At 40.6% G+C, this 26,860-nt stretch overlaps 7 protein-coding genes and 1 long non-coding RNA gene across 8 annotated transcripts; 5 read left to right on the top strand and 3 right to left on the bottom strand.

Moving 5' to 3' along the window:
• The first annotated feature begins 432 nt into the window (after nucleotides 1-432).
• LOC131434533 (uncharacterized) lies at nucleotides 433-2,103 on the top strand. Its single transcript, XM_058601294.1, has 4 exons — nucleotides 433-871; nucleotides 944-1,202; nucleotides 1,272-1,388; nucleotides 1,464-2,103. Exons 1-4 carry the CDS (start codon nucleotides 799-801, stop codon nucleotides 1,960-1,962), a joined length of 948 nt encoding a protein of 315 aa, XP_058457277.1. The 5' UTR covers nucleotides 433-798; the 3' UTR covers nucleotides 1,963-2,103.
• A 242-nt stretch (nucleotides 2,104-2,345) lies between these two features.
• On the bottom strand, nucleotides 2,346-3,054 carry LOC131434539 (huntingtin-interacting protein K-like). Its single transcript, XM_058601308.1, has 3 exons — nucleotides 2,785-3,054; nucleotides 2,596-2,703; nucleotides 2,346-2,541 (listed from the first exon to the last, which is right to left on the bottom strand). The coding sequence occupies exons 1-3, from the start codon at nucleotides 2,932-2,934 to the stop codon at nucleotides 2,446-2,448; spliced, it is 354 nt and encodes a 117-aa protein (XP_058457291.1). The 5' UTR covers nucleotides 2,935-3,054; the 3' UTR covers nucleotides 2,346-2,445.
• A 2,846-nt stretch (nucleotides 3,055-5,900) lies between these two features.
• Nucleotides 5,901-14,220, top strand: LOC131434513 (uncharacterized). Its single transcript, XM_058601270.1, has 5 exons — nucleotides 5,901-6,042; nucleotides 6,240-6,465; nucleotides 6,526-8,349; nucleotides 8,427-8,547; nucleotides 12,077-14,220. The coding sequence occupies exons 1-5, from the start codon at nucleotides 6,035-6,037 to the stop codon at nucleotides 13,540-13,542; spliced, it is 3,645 nt and encodes a 1,214-aa protein (XP_058457253.1). The 5' UTR covers nucleotides 5,901-6,034; the 3' UTR covers nucleotides 13,543-14,220.
• On the bottom strand, nucleotides 14,214-15,101 carry LOC131434523 (TM2 domain-containing protein CG11103-like). Its single transcript, XM_058601281.1, has one exon. It carries the CDS (start codon nucleotides 15,022-15,024, stop codon nucleotides 14,461-14,463), a length of 564 nt encoding a protein of 187 aa, XP_058457264.1. The 5' UTR covers nucleotides 15,025-15,101; the 3' UTR covers nucleotides 14,214-14,460.
• A 3,449-nt stretch (nucleotides 15,102-18,550) lies between these two features.
• On the top strand, nucleotides 18,551-20,371 carry LOC131431483 (phosphatidylinositol N-acetylglucosaminyltransferase subunit Q-like). The gene is made up of 5 exons (XM_058597263.1): nucleotides 18,551-18,789; nucleotides 18,847-18,949; nucleotides 19,007-19,287; nucleotides 19,354-19,546; nucleotides 19,612-20,371. The coding sequence occupies exons 2-5, from the start codon at nucleotides 18,935-18,937 to the stop codon at nucleotides 19,987-19,989; spliced, it is 867 nt and encodes a 288-aa protein (XP_058453246.1). The 5' UTR covers nucleotides 18,551-18,789; nucleotides 18,847-18,934; the 3' UTR covers nucleotides 19,990-20,371.
• A 39-nt stretch (nucleotides 20,372-20,410) lies between these two features.
• On the bottom strand, nucleotides 20,411-22,006 carry LOC131427210 (protein Aatf-like). The gene is made up of 3 exons (XM_058590231.1): nucleotides 21,987-22,006; nucleotides 20,614-21,933; nucleotides 20,411-20,557 (listed from the first exon to the last, which is right to left on the bottom strand). Exons 1-3 carry the CDS (start codon nucleotides 22,004-22,006, stop codon nucleotides 20,440-20,442), a joined length of 1,458 nt encoding a protein of 485 aa, XP_058446214.1. The 3' UTR covers nucleotides 20,411-20,439.
• Nucleotides 22,007-22,036: 30 nt separating this feature from the next.
• On the top strand, nucleotides 22,037-23,190 carry LOC131431432 (uncharacterized). The gene is made up of 3 exons (XR_009229677.1): nucleotides 22,037-22,157; nucleotides 22,229-22,288; nucleotides 23,078-23,190. It is a non-coding gene; the product is annotated as an uncharacterized LOC131431432 (long non-coding RNA).
• A 120-nt stretch (nucleotides 23,191-23,310) lies between these two features.
• LOC131427142 (uncharacterized) lies at nucleotides 23,311-26,856 on the top strand. Its single transcript, XM_058590118.1, has one exon. It carries the CDS (start codon nucleotides 23,311-23,313, stop codon nucleotides 26,854-26,856), a length of 3,546 nt encoding a protein of 1,181 aa, XP_058446101.1.
• Nucleotides 26,857-26,860: the final 4 nt, after the last annotated feature.

Raw genomic sequence — 26,860 nt, 5'->3', positions numbered from 1 at the left:
CCAGAGAAGGTGACTTTCCCTGCAAGTCGAAATCCTTCTAGACCGGAATCCAACATACGATATCTGGTTTGCGAGACCAACGTCTCATACACAAAACAGCAGCCAAATGCATGAATACTACTAGTATTCATGTTTGTAATCTACTGTTTTGGTCTGTTTGGGTTTCTTCGAAAGATAAGCACAGACGCAAAAGTAGGGAAAAGGTATGTTACTCACGTGTTTTCAGTGTGTAACTTTTTCAACCGCTTTGTTCTAACCGAAGGTATATTCCCAATAATTTAAAAAAAAATAAACATTCAATAAGTGATTTCTGATACGAAAGGTAAACGGCGCGAACCACATAGAAAGTCATGTTCGTATACTTTGCTTTATCTTATCAGTAGTCAGCGAATAGTTGGACTTTTCGACAAGCAACCGAACTCACTCTATTGATAAGGATTGTTATCTAGTTCCCTGCTTTGGGAACTCATCTTGGGTTGGGTGGCTGACAGAATTAGTTCGCGATGTGCCACTGTACTCGCTAACGTGTCACGGTTTTCTAACTGACTTTAGACTGTTGCAGCCAGGAATGGCGACTAGCACTTTTTCGACACTCACGGAAATTGATTAATTACCCAAAAATCGAAAACGTCTAACGTTTGAATTTGCGTTGCACGATAAGAAGTAAATCTTATCTTTATGAGTTGCTGGCCATAGTTATTAATGGTCCTAATCACCTATCGCAAATATACGGCAAATTCTAGTGCAAAATAGATATTTGTCCACTCCGTAACAATTGCCAGTATGCATCGGTGAGCTATGCAGTGTAAAGTTGTGATATCCTGTTGTCTGCATTGGGTGTTGGTGATGGCTTTGGTTGTCACATCAGATGGTGGGGTGAACTCGAAACGGAAACTTCATCTATTGAACTCACTCATCTTTTGCTAAAACTTTACTGTTATAGATACCTACGATGACCCGTTCGATTGGGAGCACTTTGATAAGATACCATGCGGTGAGATCTCTTGTAATCAATCTACACAAGAATGCGTTGCCAACAGGACATGTGAGTGTAGGCCAGAATTTGAGTACAACGAAGAGGCCGGCCGTTGTTACCTATGTCCCAGTGAGGGTCATGCATGTATATCATGTTGTTTTGGTGGTACGGTATGCTATGCAGGTCGATGTCAGCATTGCTGGAAAGATGCAAACGGTGAATGCCTGTAAGTGTTGGTTCTCTATTATTATTGTTTGCAATGAAATCTTTTCAGCTTGGTATTGTTTTTCCACAGCACTCAAGATTCCTTATTTTATTTAACGGCAGCTCAAGTGGCACTAGCCACTGTTATGATAATTGGTGTTTCAGCATTAGCTACGCTTTTGTACAAAACTATACGAACGAGAGCCAGGTAAGCACAGGCTTCAAGGAGCTGTTCTGATTTACCAGGAATATCTATATCTATAAACCATTTTAAATTGAACAGAAATAACAACCAACGGAGACTTGCAAGTGAACTCAATCGCCCTAGCTTGAGCCGGGTTTCTCTGTCTTCTATTCAAATACGGGTGCTGCGCAGGTTGCGCGATCGTCCGCCAAAGTATGAAACTCGTCACAATTACGAATTCCACCAAAGAGAAGAAAATCAGTCAAGGCGAAACAATCCGAGCCCTGCCAGTATCCGTCCAACTTCACCATCGGTGCGCTTACCGGGAGGTCCTCCACCGGCGTATGACGGAGACGTAACTTCACTTGTCGATTTCCCACCGCCATACTCGGTTGAACCGAGCCATCCGGAATCGAGAATTGCCATAATTGGCGAGGAACCAAAAATCGAAACCACGGTCGTTTCACCAGGAGGAAACAATGGACCAGGGATTGAGAACAGAGCTTACGAAAATACAGAAGACTGTGAACCGAAAGTTACTGAAAGGTTGGATATTAATCTAAGCAAGAGTGATGAGCACAAGACAATACACATTTAAGACTGTACAGACTGTTTTTGGACGCAATGATCACACATTCTCATCTAATGTCTAACGACATTTGCTTCATAAATTGCGGTCTCTCGATGTCTTCTACTGTCATTTAACTTAAATATAACGGATCGAATTGGATAAATTCAACTGGCTTTTGGGTTGTTTAATTTCTCTATGTATCGAGCATGTATTGAAGTCCGAGGAATTACACTAAAAAAATGCAGTTATAAAACACACCGCTATCCGTTGAAAGTTCATCCAAACGCTAAATCAAAACAAAACATTGGGTTTTCTCATTTTTACCACGTTTCCGACAGATAATTCCAGCGCTTTGGTCAAATTCCCTACTGATCTATTGCTGGTACAGTTAACCGCTTTAACAAAACGTATTGTTCAGGTGCAAAATCTATTCCACTTAATAAATAAACAGTTTCAAGTGTTGATTGCTTCATCGCACGCAAACCACACCGCACTGTAATGTTTAGTTGATTAGTTCGTCAGTGCCTCCAACGCGGCCACGACATCTCCTCGATGCACTCGCAAAGTTTGCTCCGCTTTCGATCGACTAATCTCCATTTCTTTTATCTAAAATTATCAACAATATTTAACTTCGTCCCAATTCGACAGTCCACCACTTACGATCAGCTCTATGTCTTCTTTTTTCACGTGTACTTTTTGCAGCTCTCGTTCTTTGGCCAGCTTTTCCTCATTTTCCCTATTTCGTTTTTCCTCAAACATATTGGCCGCCTGAAAAAAAAAAAAACAAACGTCCGCCGTTAGTGTTCCTTCTTGGGTCTCCGGTTATTAAATTAGGTTAGGTATGCTTACATTCGTGATCTCCTTGGACGTGATTTCCTTTTCCTCGGCATAGTCGGTAACTCGTTCAAGATCCGCCGCACCACTATCATGTTTCGAGGCTTTTTTCTGCTTCTTATCGCCAGCTTCATCCAACCCGTTTACCTCTTCTGGATCAGCCATGGTTTTCAAGAGAAAAAAATCTAGTTAACTATTAATATAAGAATTGTATGAATTTCCTATGATCCGTCTATCGTGCAAATTGTGATTATTTTTTGCAACAGTCTGACAAAGTTTGACATATTTGTAACACTGTACCAAAAAGATACACAAACAATATTGTTACACACAGAGAAAAAATCATCAAAGTTTCACAAATTCCAAATAAATCCAATAACTACCCGTAAAAAAATAAACCATTGATTTTACAGCATAAACAATTGATTTACAATTAGATATATGGGTTACAACACATTTTATTGTATCTTGACAAAATGTTTTTCATTTCCAACGATTCAATATATTGTTGAATCAACAAAAAAATCAACAGCTCATAATGTGAATCATTAAATCAATATCTATGAATCATTAAATTAATACCGATACCTGAATTAAATACACTAGTCATTCAAGCTTACCGGCGTATAGAAATGAAGACCATTATACTCAATTAGGGACCCTACACGAGGACCAGTAATGTCGTTTTCAATGACCGACTTGGTAATGATATTTCAACTTTGTAGGAAAATTTTGTAATGATATTTGATCTTTTTTTATAAATTCGTTTATTCCATAGGCAATATACATAAGTATTTCTTCGCCGTGGCATCCATAATACATAGTACTTTAAACCTAATACATTTCGAATATCATATTAGTATGTTGGTATTCATTAGTTAATCTAAACACTGTTTTTATCAAGCGATTTGCTATTATAAATTACATTAAATAAAATACATTTATTTTGTACATGATCTTATAACTATTTTATTTTGGTTTGTATTAGTTCATCACTTTTATTCAATATACTATAGCTGACTTTTGGTTGAACTCATGGAAGAGAAAAAAGTCTAACATAAAATATAATTTAAATTGGAACTTCAATGGACTTAATGAAATGACATCACGATACTCCACGCATGTCCAAACGACATGATCAATATCGCGATAACCTTCGCCACAAGCACAATGATTAGTCTCGGAAAGTCCAATTCGAAGGAGATGTGCATCTAACGTGTAGTGATTGGACATAAGTCTGGACATCACACGAATGAAATCCCTACTCTCTTCCAGTCACCTGAACCATGCCTTTGTCGATATTTTAGGAATAATTGAGTGCATCCACTGACCCAGATCATCTTTATCCCAAGAAGCTTGCCAGCTGGCACCACATTAGGATGAAATATTGGCTCTTTCATTGCCTGGAATGGAGAAATGAGCCGGGACCCAAACTATTGTGATTTGACAATTATTATTCAAAATGTCGTTCAGGTATTGTTTTATTTTGCCCAAGACAAACGGTTCATTTTTGCCAGAAGCGTTTGAGCGAATGGCTTCAATTGCACTCAGGCTATCTGTGAAGAGAAAATAATGGTTTCGAGATAGTGTGACGGTTACACTCAAACTATGATGAACTGCTGCTAACTCTGCTATATAAACAGATGCAGGTTCTTGTAGCATAAATGAAGCCGAAACATTATTGTTGAATATACCAAACCCTTTTTTCTTTAATTCGTGATCCGTCCGTGTAAAATATTTTCTCAGAGTCAAATATTTGAACTTTGTAGGAAGAGAAATACTAAAATTCAAAAGTAGCATTTACTGCCCAACTTACCAAAAGCTCGGATCAAAGGGACTTTTTCGGCTTAAGCATTTTTCGAAGTTCATTAATAGAAGTGTAAGCAACTCAATTTTTAGGTAATTATCTACACTTGAAAGTTCGTGCGAAGCAACCAAATAAATTACGAAAATTTAAAAAAAAGCTAGTGTGTTCCAATCATGAGGTGAGGTGAGCTAATGAATAGAAGAAAACGAGCCTCGTGAGTAAGTTTTTTCCACTTTTGCTGGAAAATAAGCATTCCTATGCCTTTTGACAGCTTCATTCAAAACTATCATCGTTTGAACGACAGCGTGATTCAAATGTTGAACTGTCGTTAAAAGGTCAATAGTTTATGTGTTTTCAATTCAAGTATTTTGACAAAATGGGGATTCCGACTTTCTGCAGTTCCGACGAATATTGTTCCTTATGTCCAAAATCTTAGCAAGCAAAGTTACAATTTACATGCCGCAATTTTATCAAAATTTTCTCATTTTTGATTTTTTCATATAGAAATTTACTTTAGAAAATAATCTAAAACATCAAAACTGCTCCAATCGTGATGTCATTATCAGTAGACGGCCAAACAAAGCGATTCCGGTTATTCCTTTAAGAATCGAAGAAAATTATTTTGAAAAATACCACACCATTGTATATGATATGATATTAAGAGTTAGAGTTAGTAATTTGGAGCTGTCGTAAATTTATTTTGTCTTTAATTTTAGATTGTTAATTTTTCCACTGTATTGTTCACTTTCATTAATTTAGGTTATAGATCAATTCTAGTTTTATTTTCGATTATTTTTATGATTCTCGTTTATAACGTCTAATAAAGTGACGCCGCGACTTCGCAACACTCACTCCAGAACGAGAAAAATTGAGATATACACAAAATTTAGTCGCACTATTGCGAAACAATATGCTCACACGTTGGGGACTTCTCTAAAAGTAGCTTTCTTTTTTTTATAACGGCAATAAGCCAATATTCACTTTGAAGAGGTACTGCAGGCGGATTCTCGCAAATGGGGTATTATTTTTAACACCAGACGAATAATAATAAATAAGTCTCAGCGTGAACCGGATTTCTCTTCAAAGTGATTTTTTACAGGCGGCGTTAACAAAATACTATATTAAAATTTTACATATAAAGAAAAACTTGATAAAATCTATAGCTTGTTATTTTCTACTTAATATTCAAGTATGTTCCGATGAGAGTGCAATAGTGCCGAAGCTCACAGGGTTGTGCCACATCATCGGACATCATTTTGACAAATTCTTGCTCCACACTTACTTCCCCTCATTTTCCAACGCGAGCTGTGGAAAAACAAAAATGGAGATTAGATTTGTTTTACTTGCGTGAGTGCATGGCCCCCATTATTGGTAAACATTGGGCCAAAAATTATCGCATAAAAATGGGGCGGAATTGAACGTATTTATCCTAGAACGGTGCGCAAATGTACGGGAAATATGAAGAGGTAAGCAATGATTACTGGCATGTGTTCATTATGGCAGGAGAATCCAATCAAGTGTTCCTATTTCACTCAACGAAATCATCTCTGGTCCCCATCAGAGAAAGTTCATGTATAGGGCCCGATTTGGAAATAATCCAGCATATATGCTAAGATTGCGTAATTTTAAAACAAGTTGCATTGAAATGATGATATTTTTGCAGAAAATTAAATATATTGGAACTACGGCGCTTGAAGGAATGTGATCAGCAAAATGTTGGTGGATACAATGTCTTTGGAGAGGGGGAAATGGGGTCCCTCAGGAAGAAACGCTTACCGTCGGCGGTCAGCAACTGGCATCCGAGCAGGACTCCCAAGAGCTCCCGAAAGGAAGATCCACGCGAGCATCAGAATCTCAGCCGCGAGGAAATAGCGCTTATGCTTATGGAAGTGAGTTTCACCCCAAACTACACATTGTTCGCTCGAAACGATGGGTGTTCTGTTTTTCAGGTTTCGGAGAAAATTGATCGCTGTTCCGATTTCGATCTTCAGAAGTGGCTCAACCGATACGAAAGTCTTAGTCAAGGGAGAACCAATTTTCCGGAAGCTGCCATGCTAATTGTGAGTGCGGCACAGATTTACGGTAGAAAGGTTGATTATTTGGAAGACATTATTCTGCATATGGATCAGGATCAGAAAGGAAGAGACGATAGCAAAACGAGTGAGGAGCAGGATAAACCGGTAAAACCAACGGGTAGAAGGCGAACGACTCGCTTTCAGCCACAATCTCTGTCGGATTGTTTCAGTGATCTGGATTTCACTTTTAACGATAAAAAAACGGCTTCGATCGATTCATTGGTAGCACGTGTAGAACCGATCAGGGTCGACCAGAGAAACAAGTTTCAACAGATGCAGGAGTTATGTCACGAACTCCGAACAATGCCGACTAAACAGCGAAGACAGGAGATTTTGCACCGGTTGCGAGACGAAGCCAACATTCCGCCCATCATGTCCAGTCATAAGGCGGCCCGAAAAAATCAGATTCTAGATTTGGAATCCGGTGAAACCATAGGAACTCGGTACGATTATCAGATCTACTTAAACTTCATCGATGTTCGAACCGGATCGTTAACTCCGGAGCACGATCTGAAGCGATTCTTCCAACGGTGCGATGTAATCGATTATTTGTTCGAGCAGCAAGAGTGTGAACGGGAACGCTGCAAGCGTAGTGGAATACCGGCGCCGGAGAAGGTTTTTCCGCTTATGCCGCGCGAGTTCAAAATGTATATTCCGCCCGACTATTTGAAAAATAAATACCGCATCCAAATGAACGATACTTCCGATTTTGACAATGAGTTGCATCAAGCTAAGATAAGCAATTATCAAGGAGATCCTATTCTAGATTTGTTGAAAAGCAAGTTTGCTGTGAAGGTCAATGAAAAAGTTTCCCAAAAAAGTCGCACAACATCCTCGAAATGTTCGTCACCCAAATCGCCTACACCAGAAGTATCGTTTTCCAGTGCTCTGTGTTCTACGAGAATCGAGCAAAATAATATGTCTCTTGAAAGTACAACTGAGGAGCAGGATTCCGGTGCGTTTGACGATGGCGGCGAATATTTGGATGATACCCCAACTACTGAACAAGAAACTTCGTTCGATCAACCAACCTCCCTTGTACAATCTACTAAAGATTCAACCACTGCGCTTACCGAATCTGATAGCTCAGCTTATCTCACAGCTCAAACATCTGTCGAATCATCTCAACAACCATCTAGAGTTTCAGAGAAAATAACTGAGTCACCGGAAAACAACGATTCTGCTGTGGAACCTGAACACGAGTTGTCCACTCAAAATCCAAATAGTGACGCTTCCGTCATAGAACCGCAAAAACCATCATTGAACGAAAGCAATCGCCAAAACTCGATAGATAATTTCAAAGAACATTCACCGGAACCGGAACTGATGGCACTTGAAAATCAACCGGAATCCACGGTGGATCCCCGTCCAGCAGTAGTACAACCGACCAGTCAATCGCGACTAAGCTACGAAGACGAAGGCATCGGTCCGGATCGAGACTCGCCGGGAAAGCAGTCATCGCGGGATTTGTCACGGACGACCTCCCTGGATAAGCTGAGTGATTGCATCGGTTCGCTCCCGAAAACACCGGAACCATCGAAGTCACCGTTCTTTGGCTCTGGATCCGTCATACCGAAAGGTGTACCGATGCGGACACCGGCTCTGGTCACCTTGAACATACTCAAAATTCCCGAACTTCAGCTGAAAAAGCACCTGCTCTTTTCACTGCCCGTTGAGTACCGGAAGATGAAAACCGATGTAAGTTTTTTTTTGCAGCGTTAGGGCTTGAGAACAGATTCAATCATTTATATATTTTTCGCTTTCCGATTTTTTAGTTGGTACGGAAAACCAGTATCCGAAAGAAGGAAAAAATCACGTTAGCCGTTTACAGTTTGAGCCCGCGGGCACCGAAAAATATGGATTGGGTCAATCGACCTACCACGCCGGAACCGGAAGGTAAGAGTTTTGAGTAATCAATCTTTTTTTGAGGTGAGTTATCAGACATTCATTGGCATCTATTCTAAAGAATCATATATCGATGACTGTAAGCACTGTCTTAGCTTTCTGCTGCAAGATAGGCGTTACTGAACCACGTGAAAAGTTTAGTGCATGCGTACCGTCAAAAAAGGTAAATTGACAGTTTTATTGTGTGATTCTTGTCTTCTTATCGGATTTCGATCGGAGATCTTGAAACTCCTGGTGTTATATACCATTCGGTCGCCTTTCGAAGGTTTTTTTTGGGTCAATTTTCTCGAAGACGGCTATCCAATTTCAGCAAGTTTAGGCTCATTTCAAAGCTTTTACAGTGTTGTGAATCAAGTTCGTTTGTCGGCGAATACCGATGCGGTTTTCGAGAAGGACATTCAACGATGGACCAGATGTTCACCATACGACAAATTCTCGATAAGTTTCGGGAGTACAACTTGCAGACTCATCATCTGTTTGTAGATTTCCATGCGGTGTACGACTCAGTGAAACAAAACGAATTGAGGCAGATCATGTTGGAACATGGCTTTCCGACAAAGCTAACTGGACTGATTCGTGCGACGTTCGATAGATCGAAATCAAGCGTCAAGATAGCTGGTACGACATCATTGCAGATGGATTGAAGCAGGGCGATGCGCTCTCAAATTTGTTGTTCAAAATAGTGCGATACGAGAATCCGGCGTGCAGAGAAACGGAACCATCGTCAATAAGTTTCGCATGCTTTTTGCTTTTGAGGACGACTTTGATATTATTGGTGTAGATCGTAGAGCTGTGGAAGAGATGTGCCCTTCAAGAAAGAAGATACGAGAATATGGCTGACGATGAACGGGATCCGAGGTGGAGATGGATTTTTGTCGAGTTCATATATCTTGGAACACTAGAAACATGCGATAAATAATGCTAGCCGCGAGTTAAAAAGGCGGGTTGCAGCTGCTAATAGGGTTTTCTACGGAGTCCAAAGTACGCACGATTTTCTGCCAGAAAACGCCTCTGAATTTCTCTATTGGTATCAGTATCGATGGTCACCAGTTAGCCCAAATACACGAACTCGTCAACCACTTCGATATCGTCAACGTCTATCAATATTCTTGGTTGGAGGCATAGTGTTTCTTCTCTAGAGCCTCTTTCTCTCATGTATTTTGTTCTTCGGTTTTCAGTCCGATGTATGTTTCCATCATCTTCTCAAGGTTACGTGTCACAATATAAACGTCGTCATTAAAGCCGAAAAGCTGTACGGCCTTTCGGAAGATCGATCGTACCACTCGTGTGGATACTCGCTGCTCGAATTACACCTTCCAAAGCAATATTGAACAAGATACACGAGAGTCCATCACCTTGCCGTAGCCCTCTCCGAGATTCGAAGTGACTCAAGAGCGTACGTACAGATACTGGGACGTAACTCACCACTCTATCCATTGTCACTTTGATCAATCGCGTCAGTTTATCCGAAAAACCACATTCGTACCTTATCTGCCATAATTGTTCTCGATCGATTGTATTTTAATTATTTATTTATTCGTCAAACAAATGAAGACTACAAATAATAATTCACAATGTTTACTTATGTCGTTTTCGCTCGAGAAAACTGAAACTGACCCAGGGTAGTTTCATCAACCTTTTTAGCGTAAATATTTCAAATAACTTATATCAAACAATAGGGGGTCGATTTCTAGACCTCGTCGACCCCCATAGTCAGACCCTTCCAAAAAGGATATCGACCCCAAGGGGTCTATATCGACCACTTTGAGAACCCCTGGTTTATAGGATAGTAGGGTACAGTATAAAAACGAAGTATTAAATATTGGGAAAGGATTCTCGTAGTCGACGCGGGTAAACTTAGAATTCGGGCGCAGCTTTTGGTGATATGGGGCAGCAGGGAACATCCCCGGTGAACCCACTGGCGCAGTGTCCACGGTCGATTCATGTGGTGGGAGCTTGACTAGTTGAGTTGAGTGGAAAGTGTTTCACGATGCTTTTGGTGACCAGAATGCAATGTATACTGGCTTGAAAGTGGTTTTGGGCGAGTCGCGGCCACATGAAATATCCCCGGTAAATCGACCGGAGGATTGATTCTCTTCCCACCCTCTGCCACTGCCAATAAGTTAATGGTATGTGTGTTCTTCAATCCTCCTATGGTTAATTGTCAAGGCAATCAGATCTTATCTCGACACAATCATAGGAAATTTGGAGGACACTAATTCTGGTCGAAGAACTGGTTGGTTGAGTTGGAATGGATTGAATCCTTTCACGCCTCCTGGGCAATGATGTGACCAGTGTTGGTGATTGCCGATAATTTGACAGAAGCTGCTGGATATTTATCTATATTGCAACATTTTTAATCCGGTAGAAGATGCTACAAGAACTCGTATCTCTCAATGCATGAACCGCGCGAGAATTCTTCTACATTTCTTCGCTCCACTTCATACTCTGAGTTTTTCACGGCCCTTAAAAAAATTACAGTCTGATTGGTGCAGTGTAGAATTTACCAAGAGAGAATCGCAAGTTGACAATTATCGCAGAAAATCGAATCGATGATTCTACTTGGTGATTCTCATACTAGGTTGCAATAGGTGTGGAGCATTCACATACATTTTCATAGACACAACTTATACAAAGGTTATATGCACATAGTTAAAATAGGCGGCGTTTTTGTTGTTTCAGAAAGAATCCCCACAGTAGCGTGCTAACCTTTGTTTCTCAGACGGGTCATCGAGAGAAATTCGCTCTCGCAGCGGTGTCCGTTCTATATTAAATAAACCATGCCGGGTTTTTGTTGCTGCGATGATATCCATCTTACTTTGATAGCACTGATTGAATCGTATGAAGAGTTGATAGAGAGCGTTCGTTGATACGATAATACCGGAGAATCAACATCAACAGCTGACTGATACTAAATATACTCAAGCGAACACGGTGTGGAGCAGACAGGAAATCGGCATCACATAATTTTCAGTTTTGTCATCCACTCACTAACCAAACAACTGGCCTCGCTCACAGTACGAAGCTGACTGTGGAAAAAATGGTCGGGTCATATATTTATAGACACCCCTTTTGTTCGATTGTTCGTACGGTCGAAAGGATGTCATCATTATGGCAAGCTTTGATTGGCTTATGAAAACCATAGGTCAATTCAAACCGATTTTTCAATGGGTATACTATTGAAATACTTAAACAACGTTGTGTTCCAGTTAAATGTTTTCGATTCGATTGGTAGTTAAATTATTGAAATTCATCAACAACTGACTGAGTTATAAGCGTTCAAAATTATGACAGATAAAGGTTACGCGACTAGATTTGTATTTTTTTTTACCGTATAGTGAAGAGTAAGGCTTTTTAATGTACTGCAATCAGCAAAGGTTATCGAAGTAATGACAATTGAAAAATAATTATGCTGCACCAATTAACTTTAATGTAGAACAATGTTATGCCAAATATACCAAACCTTTCCATGCAGTGCATTCATCTTCCGATGATTTAAAAAAAACTATTTATTTTACAGATTTCCACGGTTTCGATGACCTGGCCGCCGATGATGAAGTGCTTGCCGAATCGTTTGACATGTACTTACCCAGCTCGACTCCGGTCAGCGACGGACAGCGTTCCAATTATTCACGCGCATCAACCCCGGAAAGTGATTTCTACGGATTCGACATCGACGACGACCGTGAAAATGTCTTCCCATCGGAACGGTTCACTGTTTCGGAGGCTCCACCAGCACTTACTGGGATTGTTAGTTCACAGGAAACGGAAATCGCACCACCGGAGGCGACGAGTTCGACGAAACGTTCGGTGGAAAAAGTGAAAACTGTTTTGCCTAAAGAGAAAGCGGAAAAGTCGCCGTCGGTATCGCAACCAACGACACCGAATCGTACGTTATCACGTGACTCCGGAATTTCAGACGACCAGAGTGATCGCCGAGGGAGCCGCTCGAAGGAAAGCACACCGGAACCAACGTCGGTTCCGCAAGAATGTCCCATCGTTGTTAGCGAGCAAGTCCAGAACAAACCTGAAAATAGAACTACAGAAGTTGAAGTGTCAATACAGGAGGTTACGGTCATCCCGAATAAAAAATACATCCAAAGTGTGACCGGAGCGAAAGAAATGATCGAAAAAGTGAACAGCTGGCATCGGAAGCTGAAACCGATTTTGATTCAGTCGGAGAAGCGTAATCACTTCGATATCCATGCCTATGGAACGGAAATCATCGAGTCGTTTGGTCCCGTAGATCCGGTAAATCCAACGCCAACCATCAGCTTTGCTAAGGTGATGCAAAACAAACAGGAAGATTTTACGGCACGGTACTTCCTGTCCATGTTGATGCTTGCCAATACCAACAACGTACACGTGTTCACCCGGAATAAAGACTCCAACCGCCTAACCGAGAAAGAGGATATCGAGCTGCGTTTGCTGAGTAGAAAGCGGCATCATCAGGAGGTAGACTGTTTGGGTGAGAAGATTCCCTGTGATAACACACCGGCTAGCAAACCGGCCAAACAGAAGAGTAAATCATCCCGGGGGACAAAACGAAAGAGGCTTGTGTCTGATACGGACGATGTGATATCAGAACAAAGTAATAAATTGACCGGAATCTGCAGACTACAGGACGATGAGGAAACGAATCATGAATTCCTGGATAAAATTAGACGGATCTATCCGGACATTAACAGTGAAGAAACGGTACGCAAACGGATAGCGTTCCGTCGTGGCATGCGCCAATATGCGTATGGACTGTCAACGGATGAAACTTCCAAGGATCAACCGATGGTGCAGGAAATTCCCGTTAAACCTACAGCTCCACCCAAGCCATTGAACGAGGAGATAGATGAGCTGTTATCCGTAGATTTAGTGACGAATGAAGCCGTGATGGTTCCAGCCGTCACCGATCGGGACCCGTGTTGTTCTAGAAGCATATTTTCCTTAGGCGAATCGGGATATGAATCGATCCTAGGGGAAGGTGATTGTTAGTTTACACACTTTCTTAGCGCGTGTCTCAATGTTGTCATCGTATTTTGCTCGATAAGAGTAACATTTTTTTTTTAGAGAATGATTACATTAGGCAAAAAGTTCACGATGTTAGAAGTAAGTTTGAAACCATTTCTTTCTTTCTGCTTTCAACCTATCTCCTAAGTACAAATTTAATTGTAAAATGACAACCCACACGGTCCTTATTTTTGTTACGTAGAACTATTGCGTTCTAATAATTTAGATTGTTTCAAAGACCACATAGCAGGTCCACTTGACGTACTCGAATTTATTTTCTATACACCCGAAGTAAACATTCATTTAGCATTTCCATTTTCTTTAGTTTACACATTTCAGTATATATATTTTTTTGCATTTTGTTTTTTATGCACTTTAAAGCTTTTACCTCTTAAGATTACGTTTAAATCGATAGCACTCGCCGGTTAGAATCCAGTGACAAAGCTCGTTTTGATAGCTGAATATTTATTTACATATGAACCACTGATCAGCACTATGCTTTCCATGAAAAAAATTATTTTTAGTAATAGAATTTAGATGTTTAGGTACCTACTCAGTGTTGCTATTCCAGTCCACAGAGTTGTATATACAGCGTAATGAGCGTTGACGAACAAAAACAAAATTGGAATAATATTGAATAGTATGGGAAATAGCAGTTTATTATAAAATCTGACATTTATTTCTTGTAATAAAAACAAACTGAACTAATGTGACAATAGGAAATTTTAATATCACGATTCCTTATTTGCCGTATATTTCTAAACTTTTAAGCATGCAATCCCCTGCCGCTCAAAATTTTCCCTAATTTAGTTACTAACAAAACACAACACATTCGGATCGAAAATTGTGGCAAAAGTTCAGGCAGTTGCGACCATCTGCAAATTAGACTGCTGGAAACATTCGCTAAACCTTGGTGTTCCAGTTGCTTCCATCCTCCGGCAGCAGATTGTTCGTTATTAGCAGCACGATGTCAACAATCCACCAGATTCCGACACCTCCCAGCGTCAGTAGCTTCCCGACGGCTGTGCCGGTTTGGCCCAGACAGAACCGATCCATACCCAGGAAACCCAACAGTATACTGTACAGCAGCGTCGTCACGAAGTAGTGATCCGTGTACTTGACACAGGGAAATCCGTCTCGCATGAATTCCCGCGGTTCGGCACATTCAATATTGTCGAACACGACGCACTTGACTCTGGTTGTTTCGACGTCATCGTAGTACACACCACCGAATTTCACACATCCATGTCCTAGTTCCTCTTTGGCCGTACGGTTCCCCTTGTGATCCACCGGTTCGTCACAGTCCATGAATTCCAGCGGCAGGAAGGAACACTTAACCAGCGGTCCCAGTGGGTTGAAATCGTTTGGCTGATTAATCGATGGGTTGTCCTTGTCCTTGGTGATTTGAGCCGTCTCCACTATTAGTATGCTCGTGATCATGAGCAAGAAAAAGCAATTTTTAAGCATTTTAACGTATATTTCCAGCACTAAAAACTACATGAAGTATCCATTTATTATTGTTTTCCTTGCGTACAAATGAAAAAAAAAACACATCTGATCGAATCTGTGATAAGAGCAGACAGACAACTTGAAAATATTTTCAACATTGTTAGCGCCACGTGCATCTCAAAACAAGAACTAACTATAAAATTAATGTCGTTTTCGCTTGAGAACACTGAAACTGACCCAGGGTAGTTTCTTCAAACAAACACTTTTCACGAAACTGTGTTGTTTTCGCGCTTAGCAACGGCGGTTTGAGCAAACCTGATATAACAACCAGGTTCGAAACTGACTCGATTTTCAGTTCAACAACGTTAAAACTAGGTTCGAAACTAGCTTCAAACAAACGGTTTGACAGCAGTTAGGGTGGAAACTGGGTTAGGTTTGGTATCAAGCGAAAACGACATAAGAAAATGAGGAATTTCACGAATGAGTGAATCGTGAAAGAAGCGGTTCCGATAAGGATTCACACACAAGGACCACTACCCACTTGTACGCGGCGGGCAGATTTCCCCCCAAACGGCTGGCTATGTCTGCCAGCCATTTTAGCCGGAATTCTGCCAGAATTCCGGTAAAGGTCTGGCAACACTGCAACAACCGTTTCCGGCAGCGAATTTCGCCTAGCGGTTATTAACGGTTCTTTTCTCTCGGATTCTTGCCATACAAGATTGGAAGAACCGTTTTGAATCGGTTCTACATTTTATGCGTCTTGGTTTTATTTTTTCAATAAAAGAAACATATGAAAGGTAATAAGTTATTGCCCTTCATATATACTAACCATGCTTTCTCACTACCAAACATACTCATATTTCAATCTCATTTACCTCGTCTCAAGATTCGTTTTTTGTACGTACATGCGTGATTGACGAATATCAAATGAAGTTGAATATAAAAAAAAGAAAAAAGAAAGAGGAGGGAAATAAACAAGACACGTACGGCGAGATAATGACGCAATTTCGCCTGGACCATTTAGACAGCAGCTGGAATGCAGCCAGCCTTCTGACGATTGCCAGAATTCCTCACAAGTGGGTAATGGCATTACGGTTGTAAATTCCATCCATATTTCTCATTTTTAGTGGAACACGTCTTTGTTTGCCGTCGCAGCCCACTATTACAGCAAACCCACTTCTCGTAATTTCCATTATTTAATCGAATCTTCCTCATTTTCCAAATTCTGTCGAGTCTGTCGCATTTTGAATACTTTCTTCTTCTTACTTTTTCACATGCATTCGAGTAAAATCATCAGACAACGGTTACTATCTGTACGAGAGTATTCATTGCAACTTGACATTTGGTTTTATAGTTTTTAATCTGCTTTTAAATTGTTTACGTTACTACAATTGATACCAAGTAATTTCATGTTTAAAAATACTGTAAAGGCAGTAGCGATGAAATCTACTTACAAAATTGCAAAGTCTTTACTGCATTCTTGTGTAAGAGCTCAACAGTTTTAGTTGAGAAATTTCTGTTATAGCGCTATTCATTATACGTCTCTATAACGCATACAGTTGCAGTGGTATAAGGTTTTTATATAAGGAATAAAAATATATGAAACGTATATTACACCCACAGAGATTATAACGAACCAGACAATTATGACACGTACAGGCCAAAAGTTTTTGTATCATTTGATGAGACCAATCAGCTTCCGGTCGTAGCTAACTTTAAATCATTGGATGTAGAAACTAATACATGATTGTATATCTACCGCCGGCCAATCATGTCAGAATGAATATTGACAAATGGTTCAGTAACCGTTATAACAGAAAACGCATATTATTTACTTGTACACCGAATCGCAGGAGAACTTTGACAAATAAAGTACAAAATTTTATACCTGACGAGAGCAAACTCTGGGTAATGACAGATTGCCATGAAATTTAAAAATTACCTCTAATTCAATGCAGATTAATAACATATCAAACACCACTTGCATATTCTGACCGCCTGACCGTCATCCATACGCATTCAAACTTTTACATAAAAGCAAAGTCCTGGCATTAAATTCCTTTTGTGGAATTTGGCCTTTCTGTTTCAACAGACTTCGCAGCTGATTCTTAGTGTACAGAATCATTGCATGGCTAGTACTATGGATCCTACTGACACTAAGAATCCTTCCAGGTCGGGGCTCGAACATATGACAACTGGCTTGTAAGACCAGCGTCCTATGCATTGAACCGCCAACCCGGGCCAACTTTTACATACAATGCATTATTTTCTGACACAAACCAGTGTTGGTGAGTGTTGGTTCTATTTGCAATCATTTGGTGCGAAATTCGCACTGCGATCAGTTCACCAAACTGATTATATTCACTTCCTATATACATATTTCAACAGTTGAATATTTCTCACGGCTTTTTTGTAAACGTTTACAGTCCTTAGAAGGACTTATTTGTAGAATTTTCATTGCAATTTTTCACTTTTCGCTGCAGTTTGCCCCAGTGCAAACAACCAGTAGCTGAATGCTCTTGTAATTGCTATTGTTTGAAGCGGAATTCATATTGTGAACGGTTCACAAAATAAAACCGTTCTGCAGAAGAACTGTTCACAGTGTGAATTGATCGAATACAGAAGCAATATTTGTGAATTCGTTTACAGCTTTTTGGAAAATGGGCGGGTGACATAGCAACATCCAGATTTTTATGTCGATTATTTCATTTCGAATTTTCATAATGCCAACCGGAATTCTTTTCTGGCTTACAGAAGGGCCAAATTGATGAATTTTCTCCGATATTGACACTATTCGGTGCATTGTACTCGTACGCAAAGCAGCTGAATGTTGGTTTTATATGCACTCGTTTGGTGCGAAGTTTGCACTGCAAACGGTTCACCAAATTGATTATTTTCACTTCCGATTTGCATATTTCAACAGTATGATAATTCTCAATGCTCTTTTGTAAACTTTCACAGACCTTAGAAGGGCTAATTTCTCGGTTGATTTTTCAAATGGACGTTAGAGCAAGTGACGCTTTGTGTATTTTCTCTTCTATTAATTACTAAGCGGTCTCCATGTTGACCACTCAACTCTGTGTATAAAATAAAACCCAAAACCATGTAATTTTTTCGAAAATTTTTACATTCGCGTCACAATACTCGAAAGATATTGAGGTTTCTATGCCCGGTGAAAAATGAACGGCGGCCCTACTGAAAAATGGGTGGCCAACACGTTTCCTGATGAAAACAAAACAATATGTAAAAGCGATTCACACGCAGCCTCAAGCGACTATCACCTGAATGGAACGATTACGGAACAACAACATTAATTGTAAGCAAATCATTTGAAAAGACACTACGTCAAGTTTACGGAACTTTTTAACGTCGGATACGTGAGCAATATTCGGCTAAATAAAATTAATAAACCAATCTGGACGTCGACCGAAGTTGATTGATCGTCTGAACTGTGTTTAATGCATTCGTTTCCTGATGAAAACGTGAGCTGTCAGAGAGCCTAATAGTATACAAAACGAAACTGTCACTTGCTCATATGGCCCTTTACAAAATGAACCAAGATTTGTAAAATTTCCTCCATCGACTACGTTGCAAATCGAAACCCCAACGGAACTCGGCACTGAAGGACTTGTTGGGCTACGCGGCTGGCAGTCCACTGATGGGCTGGGCAGCGTTGCTTTTGCACCCATTGTTGGTGATTCTGAGGATAGTTTTCAGGAAAATCGCCCTGTTCTATCACTTTTCCGAGTGGACGAACAGTATTAGAAGCCGGGGGTTCAATGGGTAAATTCAACTTGATTTGATTGAGGATTTAATTACGAATTATTTTATAATTTTCAGAGCTAAGTGGGCATTATTATTTGATATAGGATTTGGTGTGGCCGTGCTTTCGCTGGTGCTTTACTTCGGAAATCCGGGTATTTAGTTTATGGAGTATGCTGAGGTAAATTAGCGTGTTTCCAATGTTCCAATGAAAAATTCTAGTCCGAAATTATTACAGCTGGTTGTGAATTACTTGCGAAATTTGCTGACTACCCTTCGCGGCAGTCCAATCGGACTCAAATTGAATGCTCCGCTGAATAACTTCTTTCTCAGCTGTTTTCTCTACCACGTGGACCTCTGGTGGACATTTTTGATCATCGTTTCCCCGGCGATACGCTTTCTCTTTCTACCGTTGTCAGTGTTGGGACTGTTGGGATTATCATTCCAACTGGCAATGTTTTCGGACCTAATCATACTAATTAGCCTACACGCACATTGTTTCTACATCTATGCTGCGGTGTAAGTAGAGTTTAATCGGCACCCTTTCTATTTTATTTCGGCTTATCAATCAAGTGTTGGTTTCAGATTGTATCGAATCGAGCTTGGAGGAATTCGGGCGCTGTGTCGCATCGTTCTAGGCAAGAAGAAAAATATTCTTCGGGACCGTGTCGAATCGCACGAATACATGAGACGGCAGCTTTTCATTGCTACAATGACATTCGCCGTACTTCTTTTCCTGCTGCCAACGATTCTTGTGTACTACGCAGTTTTTGCAACGGTGGGTATCGGAACCAGATTAAAACCAGTAGACGATTGATGGATTGAACGCATTTCTACTTTTAGCTTCGTTTCTCCATTTACTGTATTTCATACGTACTAATGACCGTAAGGCGAACCATACTTCAGTTTCCGTTCGATGCCATGATTCGATGGTTGCGAGGGACTTACACCGATGTGGAAAGTTTAGAGATCTACAATATCGGATCGTACGCCAATGAGAACATTACGATTATTTATATTGCGCCTAAACCTAGCAGGGGTTTCTGGAATGATCAAAGCTGGCAACGGTTAAGGTGGAGTGCGAAAACCGGTAACGACAACCCATCGATGGGTGCCACTATTTCCATTGGTCGGTTCTTCGTTAGTTTAGTCCAAGGCGAAATGGTTGCCTTTATACAACCGGATGAGAATCATTATCACAGTGATAAAAAAATTGAATAAATGCAAAATTAATTACTAATTTTCGGCAAGATTTTGTTTTTTTTTTCGGTATCTGACGAGAAAAACAGATTGGAAAAGAACTGACTAATGAAATAGTGAAATGAAAATTTGCGAAGTTATCGCAGAGCCGAGACTCAAACCCGCGATCTAACGTATAGGGTTTTTCTCTTAGAAAAAAACGTTCAACGGTGGTTCTTCATTGGTTAAATACGTTGGATCATTGGTCCAATGAACGTCCAATCAATCGTTCAACGGGAGTATGCGGTAACTTTTTCGCAAATCGTCGTTTCATTCGTCAGTCTTTTTCCAATCTGTTTTTCTCTATGCCTTAACAAGACCAAAAACTTCGGCTGATTCGAAACAAAGAACCAAATAATGTGAATAAAACCAAAGTATATTTGTTTTAGAATAGAAGAATAGTTTTATTATATATTTTAACACAAGGCTCGATCATTCTGCCAAAGTAGCACCAAACAACGAGCTGAACAATTCGTCCTTTGCTTCATCGGTCCATTCGTGGTTGTCTTCCGGGGCAGTGAAATTAACCATTTTCTTATGAACTACATATCTACAAAAAGCACAACAAACATTAGTCAGCAATTATGTTTCTCCTTTCAACCTTACCTAATTTTTCTTCCCTTGGAAGCTCTCGTATCGACCTGTTTCTTCATTTTGCTTCTGAGTTTTTGCAATTCTGCCAGCTTGGCATTAATTTCCTGTGGGTTTTCCACGGTATTGGATTTATATTCAATCAGTTCACGCAGCAGAGCATGATAGAAATCAGAACCGTCGAAAATTTCTTCATCATAAATCGGTTCCGGTGTGTCTTCGGCATCAACAGCAGTTCCCGAAGATCCACTGGACTGTACATCAGGCTTTTCAAATAGTTCGTAACCACCCCTGTAAAGCTGGGATTTCCGTATCAGGTCACCTTTCGCCAGCATACTGTTTTCGATCTTTTGGATTATGTCAAAGGACTGATGAGCATTTTTAGTGTTACTAGAGGCTTTAGTTCGATCGTGCCACTTCTGAATTACGTCGTTTCTATACGGTTTGTAGTTTGCATAGTTGGCGTTTATTGACGACTCATAGTGGTTTAACCGCTGACTTTTAGATTCCTCATCATTTCCACGGTCTTTCAATTTTCGTTTTGTTCCCGATTTCAGTAGGTCTTTTGTCTCCGAGAATCGTTGCGTTTGAAATTCTTGAAGTTCAAGTAGGGCATTTAAAGTGGATTCGACAGTTCGAACTACCCGGTTGGAAGCTTCTAGGAACTTGGGATTCTCTCGAAATCTGTTGTACTTATCTTCATGGGGAAGCGAATTGGCAGTTATTAAACTTGATTGCATTTTGATACGAATTTCCAACAGGCGTTCCCACATTTTAAGTTGATTTTGAACACAGATGCCCTTTTGAACTTTTTCCTCCTGAATTAGTGTTTGATCTTCTCTATCACCTTGACCTAGAAACTCTCCCAGAGTGAAATCCTCTTCATCTTCCTCCTCATCATCGTCATCGTCTTCCTCTTCATCTTCATTACTCTCGCCTTGATCACTTGCCACGTCCAAATAATCGGACCCATCGTCTTCTTCTGAATTGTATTTATCGTCCTCCGAATCTACCTGGGAAGGTCTCAACTTCACAAACGCACCCGGCTGCTGCTGGCCATTTTCACTGTCAGCACTTTCTTCGTCATCGGTGTCACTGCTAAACACATCCTGGCGGGAAGACACCTGCCCTTGATACTTCCGATCGACAGCATCCAAAGATTTAACGTTTTGCTTCCGAAAATCACTCAGTCCACCGCTGGCTGCCTTTTCCAGAAAGTCGTCATTTTCGGCGAATTCACTAAATCGAGGCCGCGTTTCTTCGTTGTCCGAATCATCGTCGTGCCCGGTTGTTGTGGCGGCAAACTGCTTGTTTGGAATAACACCTTTGGCAACACTGCCGTTGAGTGATGAAAGATTTAAGAAAGAGATAGATGAAAGTTAATAAGCAAATAAATGTCAAAAGGCATTACTAGCAAAATAGAAGATAGGTTTGGCAGAAATTGGAAGTTATTGGATATTGTTTGCAGTTTTGAATATATTATCAAGCTAATTTGTTCAACCAGTTTATAGTTTCTATTAATTAATTTATTGGTATCTATAAATTAATAGAATTAAAAGGTAAACAGTATACAATTCATTATTCTATGCAGATAAATAACTAGTTGTATTTGACTAAAACAAAACTACAGGTATAAAACTTATATCTACGCGGAGTACGGAAGTATTTGGCTTTCTAGTAAGGAGTTTAGGTGAGTTATACGTTGAAGTAAGACCACAGACTAACAGACATGACAGTATGAGTAAATTCTTATGAAAAAAATGTTTCGTTATGCACTAGCTCCACCTATATTGTACTGCGCGAACTATTTACTATTTGTACACCCCTTGTGTTATGTAAAAGTTTTTTTACTAGTTGGTTTCCCCTCGTTTGTCAACACCGATCAGCTGCTTGCAGAGATGCCTGATTTCATCAAAATATTTGAAAATGAATCGTCACAATAAATTATTAGATTACGTTGATAATATATTTAACTTTTTCGCGATGTTGGAAGGTAACCATTTATTTGACTCAACGTTGTTCATCCAGACTATTGTTTATTGTGTTGGTAGTTATCACCCGAAATTAAGTGGCGGCAGACCAGAAGCAAGTTAATATTGTAACAAAACGGGTTCGATTTTGTCTTGCGTTGGAGGATGAGAAGTAGGCACAATTATGTATATAGTTTTGGCAATATGTATTAAATCTGTATCCTGCATGAAATTCGCATGGACGTATACAAATCAATACATTATAGGTAATTCTGTATGAATGGCAACTCTATTGGTAAATGAAAAAAATAAACACAGTCTAGATGACAGACAGGATGTTTTTGATAGGGTAACGTGGCGCCATCATGACACATGTGAGTACTGTCCCAAATAAAGGAATATTCGGAATGACCGTTAAAATGATTGAAGAATCTAATTTGAGTGTCCTGTCTGTTAGTCTGTGGTAAGACTGCACAGACAAATATTACAAATTAAAATCAAACACGCAGATTTAAAACTGGTTGACAATTTCGGTTGACAATTTGGACGGATTGTGCTTAGTCATTTGAATAGGGAGAGAAGAAACTAATTGTGAGTTGAATTTGATTGATCGTTTATACATTTAAACTAAACATAAATAAGTTTGCAGCTTTGATCTGCTTTAAAACGAGGCAGATTTCATCGAGAGTTTCTTGGGAGAATTCCGAACAAAATCAAAGAATTACTCGGACTTAACCTAAAAATGGCTTCAAATTCTCCTGATATGGATGAGTCATTGGCGAATTGTTTAATATGTGGCGGTCCGGAAGAAGACGATTACCATATGGTAAGTTGCAACGATTGCAAGCTATGGGCGCATTTCAAGTGTGCTGAAGTAACCGAAGCAGTTACTGAAGTTGACTGGTATTGTCCTAAGTGCACAAAATCGAAGGACGTACTATTGCGTGTTCCCAAACCGAAGAAAGGCTCGAAGAAAGGTTCGTCGAAGGGTGACACGGACTCAGTTCGCAGCGCAGGTTCCTCTGTTGCCAAACATGTTGAACAACTAGAAAAGGAACAGCTAGCGAGGGAGGAAGCACTTAAGGCGGAAATGGAACTTCGAGCGAAGCGTCTCGAAATGAAACGGGCACTTATGAAGAAGCAGCTGGTTCTTGAAAAGGAGATGCGCGAACGGGAATTTCAACTAGAGCGGGAGATGCAAGAGCTTCAGTTGAAGCAAGAGCAAGAGCTGCTGGATCGCCAGTTGACTGCGGAACAAGAATTCATCTCGAAACGGGATAAAATACGTAAAAAAATGAATGTCAGTATGCAGAAAGTAGAGACTTTAGGAGACAAAGCAGCGATCGGTAGAAGCAACAATATCAGCAAGAAAATCGAACTTAGGCAGGATGGTAAATCGGTTTCCTTAGGAAAAGAAAAAGTTAAAAGTTGGCTTTCTGAGCTCAAGCTAAAAAAGTGGCAAGAACAGTTAGACCACCAAGGGGGTGGTAAAGTTGCTGAAGAAGAAGATGAAGAAGAAGAAAAAGATCTAGTAGACGAAGAATTGCAATCGCAATTCGAATCGTTAGAAGAAGAGCAGAGTTCAGAAGATGAAAAGAAGGAAACTTCAATACCAAGTTTGAGTATCGGTGGATCGAGAAGGAGCAAAAACGGGTCCGGGACACAGGTAATCAAACTGACGAGAAGTCAACGGCTGGCTCGGCAGGGAGTGTCCAAACATCTTCCAACATTCAGTGGAGAGCCGGAAGTGTGGCCATTGTTTATCAGCAGCTTTGAATATACAACTGAGGCTTGCGGGTTTACAAACATAGACAACTTGAAAAGGTTGCAGGACTGTTTGCAGGGAAATGCATTAGAAGCGGTTCGAAGCAGACTAGTTCTCCCAGATTCCGTTCCTGATGTCATCGAAGATCTGCGTAATTTATTTGGAAAGCCTCAGAAACTGCTTAAGACACTTATGCTGAAGGTGCGGAACGCTCCCTCACCTAGAATCGAACGTTTAGAATCGTTCATTCATTTTGGGATTGCAGTGAAGCAGCTTTGTGATCATTTGCTGGCTGCTGGACTTAGAGAACATTGCAACAATCCTATGTTGATTGATGAACTGGTCGAAAAACTGCCAACCAGCTACAAACTGGACTGGGTGAGATATAAACGAGGAAAAAATGCCACCACATTGAAAACGTTCTCTGCTTTCATGCAAGATATAGTTTCGGATATATCTGAAGTATCTGATTTTTCTCCTTGGTCGTGTAACGAGACGGTGCGGAGAGGGAAAAACAAATCCAGACAGGAGTTTGTTCACTTACATGACGGTATTCAGAAACCAGAGGAAGGAACACAAATAGCCAAAGCCAGTAAACTGTGCTGGATCTGCAAGAGTGATGACCACAAAATCCGGTATTGTGACGAATTTAAGCAGATGAGCGTTGCTGAACGTTTGAGTGCAGTTGAGAAATTGAAACTATGTGGTATCTGCTTGAATAATCATGGGAAGAGTCGCTGCAACGCCAAGCTGCGATGCACCATGAAAAATTGTGGTGGGAACCATCACTACCTCCTGCATCGGAGAGAAGAGTCCATGCAATTGATGGAAGTAGCGTGTAACTCTCACAAGAATTTGTACTGTGGAGTAATTTTTCGTATGGTACCGGTAAAACTGACCGTAGGACAAATAAGCATACAAACTGTTGCATTTCTAGACGAGGGTTCGTCAAGTACACTGATTGATGAAAGGATGGCTAATCGGTTGAAGGCAAAAGGCGAAGCTGAACCTCTAATAGTGAAATGGACTGGTGACATCAGGCGTCACGAAAATAGTTCGCGAAAAATTAAATTGGAACTGTCTGCGATCGGAGAAAATGAGAAATTCTTATTAAGAGACGTACGTACTGTATCGGAATTAGTGCTACCGAAGCAAAGTGTGCGATTCGCAGAGATTTCAGTACGATATCCACATTTGGCGGGCCTATCCGTGACAGATCATTCGTCAGAAGAACCGGCAATCTTGATTGGGCTTGATAATCTGCACTTATTCGCTCCTTTAGAATCACGAGTTGGAAAAGGTGATGAACCAATAGCCGTGCGTTCTAAGCTCGGCTGGACGATATATGGCCCACAACAGCGAAAATCGAGTGCTGAAACGTTTCTCAATCTCCATTCGGTTACTCAAGCAAGTAACCAAGAACTTCATGACATGATCCGGACACAGTACACGTTGGATGAAGCAGGAGTTACTTCGTTCGGCGTTCCGGAATCGGCGGAGGATCAACGAGCTCGAGCGATTCTTCAATCGACAACGACCCGGATAGGCAATCGTTTCCAAACAGGACTTCTGTGGCGAGAAGACGAACGACAATTTCCTGACAGTTATTCGATGGCCGTACGTAGAATGAAAGCGTTGGAAAAAAGGCTGGAAAAAGATCCTGAATTGAAGCAAAATGTGTACAAACAGATTAGTGAATACCAAGTGAAAGGTTATGCACACAAGGTTACGAAGCAAGAGTTGATGGAAGTACCGCGCTCAGCGGTCTGGTATTTGCCGCTCAACGTTGTGTTAAATCCACGGAAGCCAAACAAGGTCCGCCTTGTGTGGGACGCTGCGGCAGCTGTCAATGGAGTGTCGCTAAATTCGGAGTTGTTAAAGGGACCGGATATGTTGGTGTCACTTCCGGGAGTACTGTGTAGCTTTCGGGAAAGGCCAATAGCATACGGAGGGGACATTGCCGAAATGTACCACCAAATCCATGTCAGGCCTGAAGATAAATCAGCACAACGTTTTCTGTTCCGTACCAGTCTAGATGAAACACCACAAGTGTATGTAATGGATGTGCTGACGTTTGGTTCTACATCTTCGCCCTGCTCAGCTCAATTCGTAAAGAATGTGAATGCAGAACGATTCTTAGAGGCATATCCTGATGCAGCGAAGGCGGTCATAAATCGTCACTATGTAGACGACTATTATGATAGCGCAGACACGGTCGAGGATGCGGTTAGAATTGCGAAAGAGGTGCAGCACATTCACGATCAAGGAGGTTTCCATATTAGAAATTGGGTGTCAAATTCCAGTGCGTTTTTAGAGAAAATGGGCGAACGGAAAGCTGATAAAATTGTGCGCTTTGACCAAGATACAAGTACGGACTACGAACGTATTCTAGGCATCGTATGGACACCAAAACAGGATGTTTTCGTGTTTGCTACATCGTCTAACATTGGACTGCAAGTAATTGTTCAGAGCGATGAACGCCCGACCAAAAGAAAGGTATTACGCAAAAACATGCGAGATTGAAGAT

This window comes from Malaya genurostris, chromosome 1 (genome assembly GCF_030247185.1).
Source record: "Malaya genurostris strain Urasoe2022 chromosome 1, Malgen_1.1, whole genome shotgun sequence".
Lineage (NCBI taxonomy): Eukaryota > Metazoa > Arthropoda > Insecta > Diptera > Culicidae > Malaya > Malaya genurostris.
The sequence above is the reverse complement of the archived record's forward strand: the minus strand, read 5'-3'. Positions and strand labels throughout refer to the sequence as shown.